The sequence below is a fragment of the Vulpes vulpes genome, chromosome 7, assembly GCF_048418805.1.
Source record: "Vulpes vulpes isolate BD-2025 chromosome 7, VulVul3, whole genome shotgun sequence".
NCBI classification, from domain to species: Eukaryota; Metazoa; Chordata; class Mammalia; order Carnivora; family Canidae; genus Vulpes; species Vulpes vulpes.
Window position 1 is genome coordinate 7,416,645 of NC_132786.1, and position 19,073 is coordinate 7,435,717.

Consider the following 19,073-nt stretch of genomic DNA (forward strand, 5'->3'; position numbering starts at 1 on the left):
AAAGAAGGAGTTATTTTTATCTCGATTAGAGGTTGTAAGAATGAAGGATGGTTTCTGTTGAAGGTATTACTCACCCAAAACAACAAAAAAATTAATGCATTAAAATGCACATAAAAATGCACATAGAGTTCTAAAAATAGGTAAGTTAAAAGGCATCTTCTTTACAAAAGAGCTTATTGCACCTATTAAGGTTTCCTACATGGTTTAAAACAATTTTATTTTAAAAACTATACACATGAATGTCTACTATATAACACATCGAAACATGAATACCATTAAACTGAGATGTACTTAGATATTTGTCTGTGAAAATATATTTTGCAAATAGCAATGGATTCCATCTCAAAGGATATATGTGCAAACCAATTTTTATTAAAGAGTCCTATTTAAATTATTTTATGCAATGAAAGAAAATATTTGTTTGAAATTTTGAGGTGGTTTCTTTATTCTTATTGTTTTTTTTTAAGATTTTATTTATTCATTCATGAGAGACACAGAGAGAAAGGCACAGACATAGGCAGAGGGAGAAGCAGGCTCCCTGCAGGGAGCCTGATGTGGGACTCGATCCCGGGACTCCAGGATCATGCCCTGAGCCAAAGGCAGATGCTTAACCGCTGAGCCACCCAGGCGTCCCTGAAGTGGTTTCTTTATAGTAGAAGCTTATAAATAATTATGGTAAATAAACACCAAATATGTATTTTTGATGTCCTTTGATTTGAATACATCTCAAAAAAACTTAATTTTTAAAAGATTTAATTTTTAATAATTACACAAATGTTTTAGACATGGCTTTCTTAAGAATTAAAAAAAATAGATACCTCAACAAATACACATATAAGATATGAATTCCTTAGGAAGAAAACCACCAAACAACTCTTCAGTAGCTTCCAGATTGCTACAGAATAAAATGCAATTTCTGTCTTGGCATTTACAACCTTCCATGACCTGATCCTACCACACTTGAATTGCATTTATTTTGTATTTCATCCCTCTCCCTATCTGCACTCCAGTTAAACTGAGCGGTCTACTGCTCCCCAAACCAGACTCATTTTTCACCTTTAGCTCTTTAATACTCCCAGAATATTTCTTTCCTTGTCTTCATATATTCAAATCCTATTTATTATTCAAGACTCAGCTCAAAGCCCTCTTTCATATGAAATCATGCTTTATACCACAAGGCTAAGTTAACATCTCTCCTTTTAAATGGTTATAGTTTTTTAATGTGTGTCTCTCTTGACATAACATATTCCCTTTAATTTAGCAAATGTACACAGATATATGAATATAAATAAAATATATAAATAAAAATAAACTATACTGAGCTGACCAAAGCAGACTTCGAAATAAGCACTAAATCATCCTTGGACAGCCATCACAAATCAAAGAATTCATTAATATTCCCAGCTTTTTTTAATAATGTGGAAAGAGGTAAATGCTACCGTCCTCAAGAAAATTTTTGCCCAGGGGTGACTGAGTAGCTCAGTTGGTTAAGCATTGGATTCTTGATTTTGGCTCAGGTAATGATCTCAGGATCATGAGATGGAGCCCTCCAGCTTGGTGCTCAGCATGGAGTCTGCTTACGATTCTCTTCAACTCCCTTGTCCGTCTCCCCCTTCCCACCCCCATGTGCACTGTCTCTCTCTCTCTCTCTCTCTCTCACACAGAAAAGAAAAGAAAAGAAAAGAAAAGAAAAAAGAAGAGAAGAGAAGAGAAGAGAAGAGAAGAGAAGAGAAGAGAAAAAAGAAAAGAAAAGAAAAGAAAAGAAAGAAAAGAAAAGAAAGAAAAGAAAAGAAAAGAAAAGAAAAGAAAAGAAAAGAAAGGAAAGAAAAAGAAAAGAAAAGAAAAGAAAAGAAAAGAAAAGAAAAGAAAAGAAAAGAAAAGAAAAGAAATTAAAAAATAATTTCATCCTAGGCTTTGGACACAGAGCTACAGATAAAAGATCTCCCCAAGACTGACTTCATGAACGCAACCTCCCCCAAGTCACTCAGAAGGTACTTACAGAATTGAATCAATGAGACCATCTGTAAGTGGGTTTATTTATCCCCTGAGCCCTGGTTAAGGCAAGCAGCTCCATTCGAGGTGACCTCATTACCAAGGTGAGGCCAAGGACAAAGTGAGGCCTTTGGAACCATTGGCCTCCTTACCTGGCCTGAGTGTTCATCGCAGGCTCTTGCCAAGGCAGGATGTAGCCTCCTCTGATGTGAAGGTTGATGTGGTCAAGGGGAGCGTTCAGGATTTTCCACTGCCCTGTTGATACACTGCCAGATTCCTAGAAGAGAGAATACAGGCAGGGAAGGATGAAGATAAAGAGATGGAATGAATGCTGCAAGCTTTAATACAACAAGTCTTTCCAAGCCTGCTGGAAAGTCAGCAAGAAACAGCAAGTCAAAGGAGAAAAATCGCTGATTTCAGCTTTGTTGAGAACTCTGGAAATCTAGTCTTTTCTCTGTATCCTTCAGGAAAGATGGGGGTGGAAGAAAAGTCACTGTGATATGGGAGGCAGGTTTTACCTAATTATGCTTTTGTGTATACTTTTACATAAACAAATCTTGCTTGGCTGTAAGGTTGAAAACTCCTGCCTTGGAAATGAGGTGCCTCAAAGTCAAGAGAACGCGCTGGCCACCCTTCTAGCCAGCATGGGCCAGTCTGATTCTTCACAAAATGTAGGTTCTTACCGTGCTGTAGTCATACCAACGAGCTCTGGGAAAATAAGCGCTGACCTGAAACTTGTTCTGAAACATAAAATCGACATGTCATTATGCATATTCCAATAACTTAATTATTAAAATTATTATTAAAATAATCATTAAAATTCTTTCTGTAGAACAAAACTACAAATGAGAATTTTATTAATGATTTTAAGAGTTTGGGAAGTTTGAAATGGAAAAGATCTGAGAAAATTCTTCAAACATATAGAAAAATTCATTTATAAACAAGATACACTTTATGAAGATATGGGGTAATGAGACACTAAAATGAGAAATCAGTTGGGGTTGTGAAGTTTTCATTAATGGAGATTTTGAAAAAAGAAAAAGATCTCCCTTAAATATTCTAGAAAGATATTTACTAGAAAATAGCTAGTGGGACAAGATGACCTTTAAAACGCCCTTCTTGTACTTTATTTATTTTTATTTACTTTTTATCTAATTTTTTTTCCTTCTTGTACTTTAGATTGTGTAACTGAGGGTTTCTGATCTCTGATGGAAAACTCACATTTTCCAGCACAGGGCTGATTAAGATGGCAGGGCCCAACATGAACTGGCAGTCGATGACCCATGTTTTACGGTCATTCGTAAACCTTCAAAAGAAAAAATACGAGAATACCCAGCAGCCTGTGAGGACTGTGGCAGAGGACTATCCCCAAGACCCAGCCAGAACCTCTGCTTGGGGAGACAGGCCGTACTCACTCATGGAGCAGGGGCCGCACAACGGTGCTGCCCTCCACGTGAGCTTTATGCATCAGAGTGTAGAGGTAGGGCAGCAGGGTGTATCTGGTCTCAAGGACTTTTCTTGAGAACATCTCGAAGGTTGAATTCCAGGCCACAGGATCTTGTCTCTAAAAAGGTAAAAGAACATGTGGCAGATATTTCTTTACATCATCCTAATGGTATCAGAAAAGGGTCAGCAGGCACATACATGTCCCACATACCAGTTACTGGGATCTCACCCTTCATTTCTACCCCACCCATTCTCTTCCCCTTGCTATCCTGCTAATCCATGCTACTTGCTTCTCACTGTTTATCACTGACTCCTAAGTCCGCTATACAGCCCTGGAGAGACAGGTCTCTATGCAGCATTGACAGAGCGTGGATGGATTTGAATAAAATAAAAATTCTCCAAAGAAAAGGAGCTGCTCTTGTTTTAGCCCCATAGGGAGCTCTAAACCCCTCTGTCCTCATAGGCATACATCCCCCAAGACATGAACAAAGGTCTATTCTTGAGAATTGCTTATAATTCTGGGGTTTTGAACTCTGTGGGTTTTATAAGAAGTGGAGGTTCTGATTTTTATGATTTTTTTTCCTCATCCTACTCAGAAATATGATACTTTTGAGGGTAAAAATGAAGTTGTGATTCAAGGGCGCAAAACATGGTGGCACCAAGCTGCTGCCTCACCCTTGTCCCCATGGTGTTGTGGTTTCTGGAAAATGGATAAAAGGCCCCCAGTTGCATCCAGCGAATACACATCTCGTATTCGGCATTTCCAAAGAAGCCACAAATATCTGCTCCTGTCTGAGAAGATGCAAAATCAGAGCATGAGGTGGGACATTTTGTAGGTTGCGGGCGCTCTGGGGTCTACTGGTTAGCGACGGCCCCAGTATAACTTACATACGGTATTCCAAAGAGACTGAACTCCATCATGCCTGCAATGAGAAGACACAGCTGTGTTGGACGAAGCAGCCCTTTCAGAGGGTAGGTTTGCCCTTTCTCTTCCATACCCTATTTGGAAGCCCTGGGCCACCTATGATGAAAATATCAAAAGATGGGTATAGACTATAAACTAAAATTCACACCCACAGAGAAGTCAGCTGCTGCTGCTTCTGCTGCCCATGTGGATGGTACCTGGACATAACCAATGCGGCTGCCAGCACACAACCCAGTCCCCTCCCAGCCAGCAGAGGCCCCTGGGAGTAGGCCCACACACCAATGATAGACTTCTTCAGCTGGTCCCACGCGGCCGTGTTGTCACCCAGCCAGTGGCCTCCCCAGCGGCCAGAAGAGGGGAATGTGGAGCGGGTGATGACGACCCCTCGCTGTCCCGTCACCTCCTGCACAGCTCTGATCGGAGGGGAACAAGGAGGTGAATTGAGGGTGAATTTGAGGGTGGACAGCTATGGAACAACATTACAGAGAGCAGCCCCAGTCTGGAGTGTGAGGCGGCAATGGCACTCCATTCTGAGCCAGAAAGCATCTTCCCCAGAAGCATCTGGTGTTTAAAAGTGATGCTAAGTGTCATGGCAGGACTACTGGAGATCTATCATCACTTAAATGTGGATTTCCTTTTTTTAAAAAAATTAAATTGACTAGTTGTCTACATAGAGGTGGGAAGAAGGAGCCGAGGGAGGTATGGGACAGGTGTTTACTCTAACCCAGGTAATATCCTGGACACTCCCATGTACATGGTCTAAAAACCATGACAGACATATCATGGAAGGTTTATAGACATATCATGAGGAAGGTTTCCTTGGCCTCCTTTTACTGTTACAAAACTGAGGCTCAGAGAAGTTAGACAATGTGTCAGAGGACATTTAAAGAGTAAGGAGACAGATCTGGGATCCAAATGAGAGTATGTATGACTATAGCTCTTCGGCAATATTCTCTCTCTGTATTTGTGGCTACTCCTCGCAAAGTGGGATAAATTTGGCACACGAGGACAAATACACACAAAAGATGTTCAGATATGTCCATATGGATGGTGGATCTTTTGCCTGCAGCCTCAGTAAGAAAATAAAAACAATTGTCTGAGAGAAAAATCAATGGAACAAAAGAGAAAGTCTATTAACAGATCCGAGTACGTAATTCAATCCGCACATTTGCTGAAGGAAGCATTATAAATCAATAGACACAGATGAATTATTCAATAAAGGATGTCAGGAAATGGGGCTAGCTACTCTGGTGGAGATTAATCCATTAGGTCAGTTCCAATATTTCACACCAACATAAATCCCCACGTGGATGGACACACACACACACACACACACACACACACTCACTCACTCCTACACACAAATCTGAATGAGAGATAATGAAGGCCTGAAATAAGGCAGGAATAGACAGGAAGGGTGGATGTGAGCGATGCAAAGAGCTCTGTCACTGGCCATTGCAGAACTCTAGAAATTAACCAGCTCTGAAGAAATGAAAATTCTCTATCCAAGGGAAACTACTAAATCTTGGCAAGACAGTGAGGCCTGTGGGATTTGAACTTGGGGCTGTTCCTAGCTGACCCCATCCCTAGTGCAGTGGCTCCAAAAGCCAGCAGCCCCGGCAGCAGCCTCAGAGGTCTGACCTCTTTGGAGGCTCTGTTAAAAGCACCAGCCCCAGAGCATAATTAATACTTTGCTTTTAGCTTCCAGACCCCTGGAGAAATCTCCATTCCCACGGTGTTGTGGCCATTTGATTGGACTCACAGCGCAACTCAGCAGGGGGAAAAAAATAATTCTCAAGCTAGGGAATTACCAAAACAATAACAATCCTCTGGCACCATCACAGGTATTCGGGCTGGGGTTCAGTTGGGACAAACAAAGCTTGGCTGGTCTTAGAGTACATCCCGGAGAAGTAGAACCACGGAGCACTTTATAAAGCACCTACATATTCCTGGGGATTGACAGGACAGCACATGCACAAGGCTCTGGGCATGCCTGGGAAAGAGCCACGAAAGGGGAAAATTCCAGTGACTCACTGGCGGGACCCGAGATCCTGAGTCAGCGGGAAGTGAAAGGTAGTGCTGTCCTACAAATTGCCTCAAGTTGAAGGCATGGCTTTTCATACTTACCCCTTGGCCAAGGGTAAAAGACATAGAAGAAGCAAGGCATCCAGGCCTTAACTTTCCCTTCAGTTTGACTATACTTTAGGCAGGCTTCTTCCTTTTTTTTTTTTTTTAAGTTTTTTATTTATTTGTTTAAGTAATCTCAACACCCAGTGTGGGACTTGAACTCATGACCCCGCGATCAAGACTTGCAGGCTCTTAGGACTGAGCCAGCCACTCTAGGAATACACTCACTCGTAGGTGGGTCTGGTCTGGGCCCATCCGTACAGGCTGTGAACGTCATAGTGCCGCACCCGTGAGCCATCTGGCAGGATCTGCTCACTCTCCATGCACAAGGTCTTGATGCTCAGGCCCTTGTCCCTGGACTCCAAATCTGAGTGGAAATGCCGAGTTAACTTCCCAAAATAACCTGCTTTGTGCATTCACCAGAAATGCTCATTGCCTTGCTTTTTCTCTATTTCAATCAACAACTTTGTTACCAGTGACAGTTGGGATTTCAAGAACTCTTTTGTCTAGAGAATCAACATCCTGTGACTTTATAACTAATGAAAGGTCAGGACACAGTGAGGAGCTGGGGAAGGCCCACTTCATTTTCTTCTGGTATTTGTAGAATGCAATCAGAGCCCACTCAACAGCACAATAAATTCCTTTGTTATTAAGACTGTTTCTTCCACTAGATGGTACCATTCTCAAGGGAATGGATCTCGTTTCAACCAACAGTATTAAGGTCTCCATTTTCTGTTTTTGGTGGATGTGTGTGTGTATGTGTGTGTGTGTGTGTGTTTAAAGATTATATTTATTTATTCATGAGAGACACAGAGAAAGAAGCAGAGACCTAAGACATAAGACATAGAGGTAGAAGCAGGCTCTCTGTGGGCAGTCTAATGCGGGACTTGATCCCAGGATCCTGGGATCAGGACCTGAGCAGAAGGCAATGCGCAGCCACTGAGCCACCCAGACATTCTGCATTGCGTGGCTTCTTTCATAATACATCATGTCATTATTTCTCTGCCTGATTAGTAATTTACTCTTGTTCAGGGTAATCTATGTTCTATTTGGGATTTTGTGTCATGTGTACAAGTACTTTCTTTTTCCAAAATTAGGGTTCACTTTGACAGGAAGAGGGAAACTTTCAGAGTTTTTGAGTAGGGAAGTAATTTGAGGAAGGAATCATTTACATACATGGCATATAGGGTGGATTATTAAGAATTTCATCACTGCAGCCTTTGACAGATCCATCCACAAAGTTTGAGGGCTCATTCATATCCTGCAAAGAGTCAACAAACATTCTGTGATGTCAGAGGCAGTGGGGCCTTTTCTCTGGAGGACACTGACCTCACAGAGATAAACACACCCTAGGTAAGCCCTCAGCTAGTCATTTCATTGACTTTGTTTACTCTGAGGCATTGACCCAAATGGAATCTAAGAATCTATGTTCATCTAAGTAGAGTGCTAAACTCCCAGTTTACCTGGCATTTTTAAACTTGGGAGGATCATTTCATAGTAGCACAGATATGGAGATTATGCTGGATCCATGACCTAAGGAGATTTCTTGATACATCTCCCAACACAAGAAGGCCACCTTTGTTTTCTTGTGTGTGAATTATACACTTTTTTTATCTGTGGCCAATGGTTGCCATTACCTTCCTTTACTCTTTCTCAGTCTAATTCTGACATCAGCAGAGACCAAACACAGGAGGAGTGTCTCGCTTTCTGTGGTAGATGCAGTTGTAGAGTGACTGAAGAGTTGTAGGTGACTCAGAAACAAATATGGAGATCAAATCATTCTCGGGGCTTATTACTTAAAGGCAAGAAGTAGCTGTTCCCAAGGTGAATGTTCACTGCCTACTTTATTCGCAGAAAAGTTAAGATTTTGTAAATCGGACTACCTTAAACCAGACATACTAAGGGCAAAGGCAAGTATTTGGGGGAACTGTTTACTATTTTGAGTTTTTCAGTTGCATCTTCTTTCCAGCAGAACAAATATCCCAGAGTGATCATCTCCCTATTCCTCAGAGCTACCCATACCTCTTCACTACGTGCTTTGCCTGTTCAGGCTAATATTTCATATGTCTGCTTTGGGCCTATCTACCCCAAGAATAGTGGCCAGAGAAGCCCCAGGGCTGATAGTGGGCTTATAGGTTTGTCTCTGGGTGAATTATGAGCTTCTTTCAGCCTAGTCCAGACCTATGAAGCTCTTGAGAGCTAGCCTAGAATATGCTCAGGATTTCAGGCCACTGGACAGTGAGGAAGAAAGTTAGAACACTGATATGCCTCCCATCCCTAGGAGAACACAAATAGAACAACCTTTGGGCACATATCCCACAGACATCTCTAGAAGCCCTACTCTTAAGCCCAATTGACAGGTGTGACAAATATCTGAACAGGCCTTTGAAGATGAGTCTGTACCCTCACTATGGTAAATATCTATTGTCTCTTGAATTCATGCCTTGCCCCCACTAGCTCTACCTGTATCATAAGATACAGGACTGTCAAGCTCCTGTAGTGTTAGCTTCTGGGTAGTTTGACCAATGGGAGGCACTGGCCAAAGACTGGAGGGTGGGAGATAAGAGAAGCTGGGGTATTTGTCCCTCTCCCTCTTTCTCTGGCAGCATCTCCAGCAGTGGCACATCTCTTCCACTGGCTCCAGCCACAAGCATGTTCCTGGGCAGACCCACAATCATCTCTGTCTCTGGGGGTCCAGCACCTCAATTGTACAAGAGTATCCCTCTCTCTTACTCCTTCAGCCTTAGTTCCCTCTTTTGCTAGTCTCTGAATTGCCTCTCCATGGTTTGACTGCCAACATTTCCAAAGAAAAAACAAGGGTACACTTACAATCCACAGTCCATCAAACTTCAAGCTCTTTGTTGAGTCTCGAGGGTTTACATAGAGCTCTTTTATTTCCGTCTTCCACCACGCAACTGTGCTATTACGTAAGAAGTCAGGAAAAGCAACGTGGGCTCTGTAAAGCTGTAAGAGTAACACATCCTCTCACACTGGGTCTTTGCCTATCCAGGAAGGGGAGTCTGGGGACCAGGAAGGGGCGATGAACAGGTCTTTGTGCAAGGGTCTAAAACTAGCCTCAGCTCTGCTATTGCTTCTACTGAGTTTACTGGGAACACAAAGAGATCAGAGAAGGCTGATTGCCTTCTTTATTCTCCTAGAAGGAGGTTATATAGTCTTAAATCTCCTTTAAACATGAGATTCATTTTATTACTGGGCCTTTAATCATATGAACTGGAAAATTAACTGTCTGTGTCTAAATGATCGAACTTGAGATATACAAGTGATTTTTCTACACTGGCCAAATAAAGGAGACCAGTCATCCAGAGAAAAGTGAGCTGCAGGGTGAAGGGGATGCTACATGCCCAGAATGATGTGACATCAAGTGCTGAGGTCAAAAATATTACTCCTTTTAACTGGCTGGCATATTTTTTTTATATGGAGACAATTCATTAAAAAGGCTGTTCATAACCTCTCCAGTGAAAATGTTTTGGACTTCATTATTTTTCAAGCAACATTGGATTTAAATAAAATATAACCTATTAAAGGCACGCATGTGGAGACATTTCACTTGATTTCCTTCTACACATATCCAGTTTAGTTGCTTGTTGTGTTTTCTGTTTGAGGATCTCTTTCTACCAAGAAATTACCAGTTGATAAGCATGCTCAGAGAGCTGCTTAACCAAGTTCTGGGATAAAACTTATAAGTATCCAGATGTTTAGGGCAATGTGGACAAAAATCTGCATGTAACTATACCTTAACCTGAGTTTCATGGTCAAGGGATGTATCCACATTCACATTGGGTAGATCTGGCCAAACCTGGAGCAAAAGAAGAAAAATTAAGGCCTCTAAAAGGCATTGCATATGGATCATGAGATGATTCACATGTTAGACTCTATTGACTTGCATCTCCATAAAATTCTTGAAGATCTTTGCCATTAATTAAATTACAAAATCTGAATATGAAATTCTCTTAGGGGAAAATAGGTTGGGTTTCCTTGACTCATTTCATAAATTTTCAAAATGATTAAGTTCAAAAATGAAATGAACTAAATCTTTTTTAAACATATCCTCTAAACAATCACCTTTCAAATGATTGCTCTGTATCTGTCATAGACATATACAAAATTCTTTTTTTTTATTATTTATGATAGTCATACACAGAGAGAGAGAGAGAGGCAGAGACACAGGCCGAGGGAGAAGCAGGCTCCATGCACTGGGAGCCCAACGTGGGATTCGATCCCGGGTCTCCAGGATCGCGCCCTGGGCCAAAGGCAGGCACCAAACCGCTGTGCCACCCAGGGATCCCCATATACAAAATTCTCTTCATAAATTACAAATTTAAAGCATGACTCTAAAGAACTAAGATTGAATTCACTCACAACCCATAAACTTCGGTTCAATATGCTTAAGCAGCATTATCACTTACTGGGGACCCCAAATATACATAGCATTAAAAAATCCAGAGTTTCAACCAATCTCATCTATAACTAGAAGGACATTAACTATATACATTCATTCATTCATCAGCAAACATTTACAGAGCACTTACTATATATGATAGGCACTGTACTATAATCTGTATTTACTGAGATTTAAGTAAGATGGTCCTTGTTTTCTTTTTTTCTAAAAAGGATGTATTTATTTATTTTAGTGAGAGAATGAGCAGGGGTAGAGGCAGAGGGAGAGAATCTTCAAGCAGACTTCACTGAGCCTAGAGTCTGACACAAGGCTCTATCCCAGAACCCCAAGATTATGACCTGAACCAAAACAAAGAGTTAGACTCTCAACCCACTGATTCACCCAGGTGCCCTGATCATCCTTGTTTTCAAGGAGTTCACAGATAAAATGTGCATGCTAAGTGACATGCTATCCTCTTGAGGATACTAATATAGAAAAAGGAAGAAACAGGGAGAGCTAAACTGGTCATTGAATGCTTCATAGGAGTATACATTTGAGTTGGTCTTGAAGGGCAGATATTATCTGCCTAAGCTGAGAAGGCAACATTCAAAGGCATGGTAAGCATGGCATGTATCTAGAACAACAGGAAGTAGCATAATACAGTAATGGAGCAGAGTCTGAATGCTGGCTAGGAGCTTCTATCATCTGGGGTCAGGAAGTTCGCCCACAATCCTATTGCTATAAATCAAACAGATGAAGAACTGAGGTCACAAAAAGGAACTAAAGGAGACAAAAGGAGGAGAATCTACAGGACTTCATGGTTTATTCAGGAATGAAGGATGCAAGCATCATAGGTAAAAGATGAATGCAAGCTTTGAGTGGGGGTGCCTGGCAGACACAGACTTCAGAGCTATTCTTAAAGGAATTCTTTAGGTTGTTACATGACCAGCTGACATGCATAAGGGGTAGAGCACCAGAATATTTCCAGACAATAAAACAAAGCTTACTGATATTTTAGAGAATTAGACCTGTAACCTTGGTCTTATTAATCAGCATCAGGCAAATTTCTACTCATTCATAATTTATTAATTACCCAATATATTTTGCCAAGATTTATAGACACTCTCTTTTAATCAAGACATTCTGTTGCTGATTAATGATAGACACCTTCTCCCAAGGCTTACCTTTCCCCAGACAATGTCATTCTTGCCAGGCCATTTGATGAATACATTGTTCTCCTGCCCTCTGGTGAATGGGAGATACTGAGTCTCATTGCCAGAAATGGCTGGGTCCTGCAAAGCAAGGGTTTAAAACAAAGAACATGAGAAGAATATCTCCAAGACAAAAAAAAAAAAAAAAAAAACAACCATAGATAATTTGCCTCACATCTATAAAGTTCTCGAGGAATTAAGTACACTGTTTGAAAACATTCCTGGAGATAACCAAGTTGATAAGACATTTCCCTCCCATGAAGAAAGCCAATTTTATTGTGCTTCCACTCCTGAAGAACATGTAGCTTCTTTCTTCTGTGGCCCAACTTATGTATCCAAAGTGGCTTCCCTGTTCACCCCATTCCATACAGGCCTCAGTTACTCTATATAGTATCCTATTTCATAATTGTCACTATCTGAAGTACAAATCGCCACTATCTGAAATGATCTTTTTTAATGTTTATTTAATGGCTGTCTCCGTTTGATAGAATAAAATCCTTGTAAGAAAAAGAACAATGTCTTATTCATTAATTTAGATTACACACACACACACACACACACAATTTTTAGAACAGTGATTTTCAAAACCCACTATTTAATTAATACTTGAATGAATGAATAAAAGTCAGCAAATAATGTTTCATTTTTTGGAAGCTAGAAGGGAAGACCATTTGCAGGTAACTACTTCTGTGTTTATCAAAGTATAGCTTCCAATGCAAAGTAACGAATTGGGGTTCCGGATCTTAGGTCAGTTGTTTGTGAGTTTAATTAGGAAGAAATAAGTCCCCTGAGCCTCACCATTGCTGGGTAATGATACAACTGGAGTGGGTTTTGAATGCCTTAAGGTAAAGATTAGACTAGGATATAGCTATTCCTCCAAGGCACAGCCTGAAACAGTCAGGCTTTTTGGATGTTGTTGCTATAGTCAGTGTTTCAGTCCACAGTTCTAACCCTAACCAAGGGAATCCTAATAATAAATTACATCCCAGTGACAGTTGTAAAAAATCAATATTGCAAAACATAACCTTTTGAAAGCCAATTTTCATTTGCTCTGTCCTCCTTTGTTTATTTGCTTTTTAAAACTTAAAAAAAAAACAATTATAATGTCACAGGAAGTTGAAAAAAAATGTACAGAGAAATCTTATGTACCTTTAATTTAGTTTCCCTCAATGGTACTATTTTAAAGCCATGAACACAGAAACAGAAAATGGGCTCTAATCTTCTAAGTACTTACCAGAATGAGAATGAATCTCATGCCATCTTTCTTCATTTCATCAATCAGGAGACTGAGGTTTTGGAAGTTGGGGCTGAGAGTGAAGTCCAGCTTCCGGTCCATGTAATCGATGTCTACATGCTGGACATCCTACAGGAAGGAGCAGCAAGATGCTGGGGATCCTACAGCAGGACCCATCAGGGCACACAAACAGCTCTGCCAACCCTAGCCCAGGCCCCTCCTAATTTGTCCCATACCACCCCCACTTCCCATCCCCCACCCCCCATCACTGACTTTTCAATTCTGCTGATTGAAATTATTTTCTGATTCCTGCATACAGATCACCTGTCCCCATCCTTTTCCTTCTGTTTCTCTAACTGGAATTCTCTTTCCTTTCCCTCCCTTAATTCATGTCTTTTCCACTCTTCAAACTTGGTGAGCCTATCAAAGTGCTAGTTGAATGTTCAAGGGTAGAAAGCAGGACTTCTCTGAGAAGCAGAAAAGACTATATATCTATTCCCTCCACCCCTAGTAAACCTTATTGGATTTATTCACATTTAGAAGTATATTATTGTATAGCTTTCTAGACTGTATATTTCTGCCATTCCATTCGGCTGGATGGTCCTTGAGATTAGAATATTGTCTTCCTTTTTCTCTAAACAGTACCAACCTAGGCTTCTGCATGTGAAAGTCCCTCAATCCAAGATTGGTGACTGATGGCTAGCATGGTCAATATCCAGTTTTAAAAAAAGAGATGCTGCTTTTTAGCCTGAAGAGGATAATCACTTGTATGGCCTTAAGACTCTAGGTAAAACTTGTTTGGGGAGCAGAGACTTTCACAAAAATCAAAGCATGGAAAAGAACAAACTGTCATGTTATTAACACTGATCACTCTGGTGAGGTAGATTTCTGGATTTTTTCATCTTTTAATTTTCCTATCTTTTCTAATTTGCATTTAATAAGTATATGGTAGAGCAGTATATAAAAATAAAATACTTGAAGCCTGGATGAATGCTTCAAATTATCTTTGATGAGAATATCATTACATTTTATTTTCATCCAGTCATTAATTGTCCTCTAAACTCTCAGAAGGTGGACTGAAAGCACAGAAAGAGCATGAGTGATGAGAAACTGATGATTATGGAGAAGGAAGGGTATGCTATCTTGGAATTCTGCTTGCTGACAGCAGTGGACTGCACTTCTCGGGGCTTATGAAGGGGACTACATTGCCATTGTATGATATGCACATGTGTGCTTTAGAGAGGGTAAACACTTGATTTTTACTGCTTTCTTTCATATTGTCATTTTTTATTAATCCTTTCTAAGGACAATCACAGTATAATCTAGAATTGTCATCCTCTTGATGTGATTCTCACTTAGAACTCCCTAGCGTCATGGCTTAAGACCAGTTGTGCCTAGAGAGGGATATTCCCAGCAAAAGGCAGTGAGTAACAATATCCTTCAATCACACTGTTAATCACTGAAGAATTAATGCAACTTTCAATTTTGAACCCTTGATATAAAAAGGAGGCATGAAATTCAAAAAGCAATGTATTCCACACAAGACTAGCTCCACAACTATATTTTCCTATACTGAAGTAGTCATCAATAATTTCCCCAAAGACATTTTCAATCTGTAATTAGGTGCAAATTCCATAACTAATTAAACCACAGACTGAGTGGGGGATTCATACATAGGGAATCTGGGCCGCCATCATTGCGTCATACAATTGGGAGATCTCAATGTCATTCTGGTATCCATAGCGACTTAGTTGGAATCCCAAGGCCCAGTATGGAGTCATTGCTGGCCGACCAATCAACTATAAAAAAAAAAGAGAGAGAGAGAAATGAATCCAGGAAGACTTTTTGGGGAAGGGAAGAAAAGGCTTATACTTGATGCAGCTTGAGCACTTCTACTGAGCCCTCTCCAGTCTAAGAGGCCTCTTCCAAGAAAAATAAGGAAGTCAAATAAATATGGAAAAACCATCAGCATGCAGAATGACAGAATGATAGAAAGTCTCCCGTGTGGTGGAGCTTCCACTCTGAGGATGTTGAGAACTCAGGAGTTATTACCGATTAGAGATTCTTAGGTTACTTAGCACATAATTAAGAGACATGTGGGGTATCTTTATGCCTTTATACCAGTAAGACTAAAACCTAACTTCAGGAAAGACAGCAATAATGTAGTAGGAATACCCCAGGGTGATAAAAACAAAAAATTAACCTATCTCAGTGCTAAGAACATGGTAATACCCAATAAACATTTGATGGTTTATCAATGCATAAAATGAATTCCAACCTCAGTGTATTGTTGAGTTACAAGCTCAGGGGTTGGCCCCAAAACAATATAAAAGTCCAAAATCCCTCCTGTGGTGCGGTATGTCAGGGCAGGAGTGGGCTGGAATGACACATCTGTTAAAAAAAAAAAGAAAGAAAGATAGATGATAGATAGATAGATAGATAGATAGATAGATAGATAGATAGAAAACAAGGAGTCCTTGGAGTGTATATCACCCAGATAAGAAATTTGCCCTAAAATGTACTCTTCTCTCTCTCTCTTTCCCTAATACCCTCCTCCTCTGGAAAGTCTTCTCTCATGTGGTGGAATAGATGTGTTTGCAGGTATAAGAAACATAATCTTAATCTCAACATCTCGTATCATGCTGTGAAAGGAAGTTAAACTGTCACAGTAAAATAAGGTCATGCAATTTGGTCAAATTTTTACGCATAACACCTGGCCTATAGCTCCTCATAAATCTAGAAGGAATGAATGAAGAAATGAATGGAAAGTCAGTTTATCTGTCCCATTTCCCTTGCCCTTGAATTTCTCTACTTCTATTGATATTCCAGACCCCAGGAAAATGGTCACAGCTAGTTATGGTGATACCCAAGGAACATGCCTCTGTCTTACCCATGGCATTGCTGTTTAGCAGGAGCACTCCATGGGCACTGCCATCTTCCTCCAGTGCCATGTAGTACGGGTGGACACCATAGGAATTCTTCTTGTACTGGGAGAGTCATAGGGGAAAGAAGGCAGTAAACACACACACACAAAATCCAAAAAGTTGTTTCTATGTCATAACCCAAACAGCAAGTTTCTACTCAATATTAAAGATTCAGCACAATGTCACATCCTTTATAAAATCTTCCTTAATCTTCCCTTCCACCCAAGTAAAAAAATTCGGTGACATCCCCCTCCAAGCCCTCCTCATTTATTATTACATACTTCTAATATATTCCTGATTATTCTGGATTATCATTACTTCTGCATCTCTCTCTCACTAGCTCGTAAGCCTCTGGAGAACAGACAGCATTTTATTAATTAAGACATGTACCTGACACATAGAATATACTAAATAAAAGTTTTGAAGTAAAATAGTCCACGGGGGAAAAATATGTCTGTCTTCTAGGAACAGAAGAGTATAACCTGTGGCTTATTTCATCTGAGAACAGAATTTATCAATATAAGGTGAAGCTGATTAATAGGGTGCTATATATGTACATACAGATTAAGATAAATTTACACAGGGAGAAAATGATTGAGAATCTTATTTTTCTGTGCTTACCGCTGGTGGCTCATCACGAGCAAACATTCCCCACATGGTCCAGTTCATATCTCTTCTGAAAGCTGTGTGCTCCGTCTCCCCAAAGCCATATATGTACTGAGAGGGGAGGCGAGTAGAAATGGAGAGGAACATGTCGTTGAAGGTGAAGCCAGGGAGCTGAGAATCCCAACTGCAACACAAAGGCATATCTCCGCACTACACTGATCATTGGCCAGAGCAAGCACAGGGCACAGAGGGGAATTCTACTTGATTCTGAAGCCTCCTAAAGGAATGCACCACTGGATCCAGGTTCAAATACTGTGAGAGGACACAGCTTGTACCAATGGCCATGACTCACTGCCAACGTGTTGTCTTTGCATTTTTATTCTGTGGTCTGCAAGGCTGAGATCGCATTTTCTGGGTCATGGGCTCCTTGTAGGCAAGGACTATGTCTCACTCATCTCTTTAGTTTTCATTGCCTGGAGTATTAGTTTGAATACGTGCATGAATAAGTGAACAAGTGAATAAGTGAAGGTCTAAGCAAATTTCCCAACAGAAAAGTGCGAAGTTCTCAGAATGGCTTTTCTGGATGGGCCAAAGGAATTCTTAGCAAAGAAGGCAACTGAACAAAGTCAAACACACAGTCAAAGAGAGCCAAAAGCTGTCCATAGGTGCATGTACAGGTGATGGTTTTTACATGTATGGGGAACTGCAGCCCCAAGCAAAATCCAGACCTTCACTTCATTCCATTTGGCAGCAGGACAAGGGATGAGAAATGACAACTCTTTTCACATTTAACATTGTGAAAAGGCTTTAAGTCTACAGCACCGATAGAAGCAACGATTGTAAGAAGCTGTTTCTCTTTCCTTAGTAAAGTTTTCCCTCTCTCTGAATCTTCTGTTATTTTGTAATGAGAGTATATAGAGCTGATTTCTATCCTAGGTTATCTATCACACTTATTAAAAAGAGTTTTCTTCTGCTCTACTTAACAAGAGCAATGAGTAGAACATGCATTTTTCTTTTTCTGAAATCAAGCAACACTTATTTTAAGCCTCTGATTAATTTTTCTTGTTGAGTTAGTGACTAGTAGAAAATGGAGCAATAGATCTGCTCCCTGTTAAACACGTGCACACACACACACACACACACACACACTTATATTGTCTCTAAGATTAATATTTCATGCACATTAATTAGAATCACCATAATTAGATCTAGAACCACTTTAATGAGAACTAAGTAAATAATACTTACATTACAGTGCTGGAGTTTTTTCGTAGAATCTGGATCCCAAAAGGATTGTTCTGAATCCTGACATCATACAGACGGTTTTCAGGAGAGCCAGATGGAGAAGGAGGGGTGTTCAGAGGCACTGGGACCTCGTACCTTTTGTTTGTGGGATCAAAGATCTAACAAAGAGAGAGAAGGAGACTTTCTGATGGAATAATATTAGAGCCAAAATGCCTCCTGCCAGCTCAAATAATTCAGTTCCCATGTTTTCTGGCCAGTTTGAATCATATTGGGAGGCATCAAATATCCCATAACATATAGATATGAAGCCCCTGCCACCTACAGTGCCCAATATGGATCCTGAACTCCAAAATGCCTCAGAAATACCTATTCAAAGGCAGGGAGGGCACTTCCTCTAAATAATTTATGAATTATGTGTAAAGAATTTCATGGATAGAATAACTGCATGTATGTTTATGTGTATGTTTATGAATATGTACATGCAATTAAATATGTAATGTTATGTTTGAGCATGTATGTATATATCAGAAATTAGAGAACTGAGTTTTTATATGGACTCAGTTCTTACTGGTTGAGCCTCCAGATGCTTAAGACAAGTTTTGTCCATAGCCTTGCTTCTCAAAATTGTGTTTCTCAGACCAAAAGCAGCAGTATAACCTGGAGGCTTGTGAGGAATGCAGAATCTCAGACTCCCCCACCCCTCCACCTCCTGAATCTGAATCTTCATTTTCACAAGAGCCCGGGTGATTCCTCCAACATTACAGTGTGAAAAGCAATGTTTAGGGCTGAGTTGTCCAAGGTGGTATTGTCACTGGTGAGGCCCTGTAACCTCCTGAACTCAAGATTGATGCCCTGAACTCAGGAGACTCCTAGAAGCTTCTGCCTGTCAGTTTCAACTTTTAGAAACTTAACTAAGGAATTTCTAGAACAGGAAAAGAAACACTTGAGGAGAGGCCTTCGTAGA

At 40.4% G+C, this 19,073-nt stretch overlaps 1 protein-coding gene across 1 annotated transcript in view; it reads right to left on the reverse strand.

The window, feature by feature from the left end:
* MGAM2 (maltase-glucoamylase 2 (putative)) overlaps window positions 1–19,073 on the reverse strand; it is an 83,712-nt gene that overhangs the window by 18,346 nt on the left and 46,293 nt on the right. The window contains exons 26-43 of the mRNA XM_072762843.1: window positions 18,113–18,267; window positions 16,880–17,048; window positions 16,225–16,321; window positions 15,613–15,725; window positions 15,008–15,133; window positions 13,335–13,463; window positions 12,074–12,181; window positions 10,245–10,307; window positions 9,320–9,454; window positions 7,667–7,751; window positions 6,719–6,857; window positions 4,643–4,776; window positions 4,327–4,361; window positions 4,114–4,230; window positions 3,408–3,556; window positions 3,214–3,298; window positions 2,676–2,732; window positions 2,145–2,269 (exon numbers count right to left, since the gene is read on the reverse strand). Coding sequence (XP_072618944.1) covers window positions 2,145–2,269; window positions 2,676–2,732; window positions 3,214–3,298; window positions 3,408–3,556; window positions 4,114–4,230; window positions 4,327–4,361; window positions 4,643–4,776; window positions 6,719–6,857; window positions 7,667–7,751; window positions 9,320–9,454; window positions 10,245–10,307; window positions 12,074–12,181; window positions 13,335–13,463; window positions 15,008–15,133; window positions 15,613–15,725; window positions 16,225–16,321; window positions 16,880–17,048; window positions 18,113–18,267 — 2,021 coding nt within the window. The remainder of the gene's footprint in view (window positions 1–2,144; window positions 2,270–2,675; window positions 2,733–3,213; window positions 3,299–3,407; window positions 3,557–4,113; window positions 4,231–4,326; window positions 4,362–4,642; window positions 4,777–6,718; window positions 6,858–7,666; window positions 7,752–9,319; window positions 9,455–10,244; window positions 10,308–12,073; window positions 12,182–13,334; window positions 13,464–15,007; window positions 15,134–15,612; window positions 15,726–16,224; window positions 16,322–16,879; window positions 17,049–18,112; window positions 18,268–19,073) is intronic.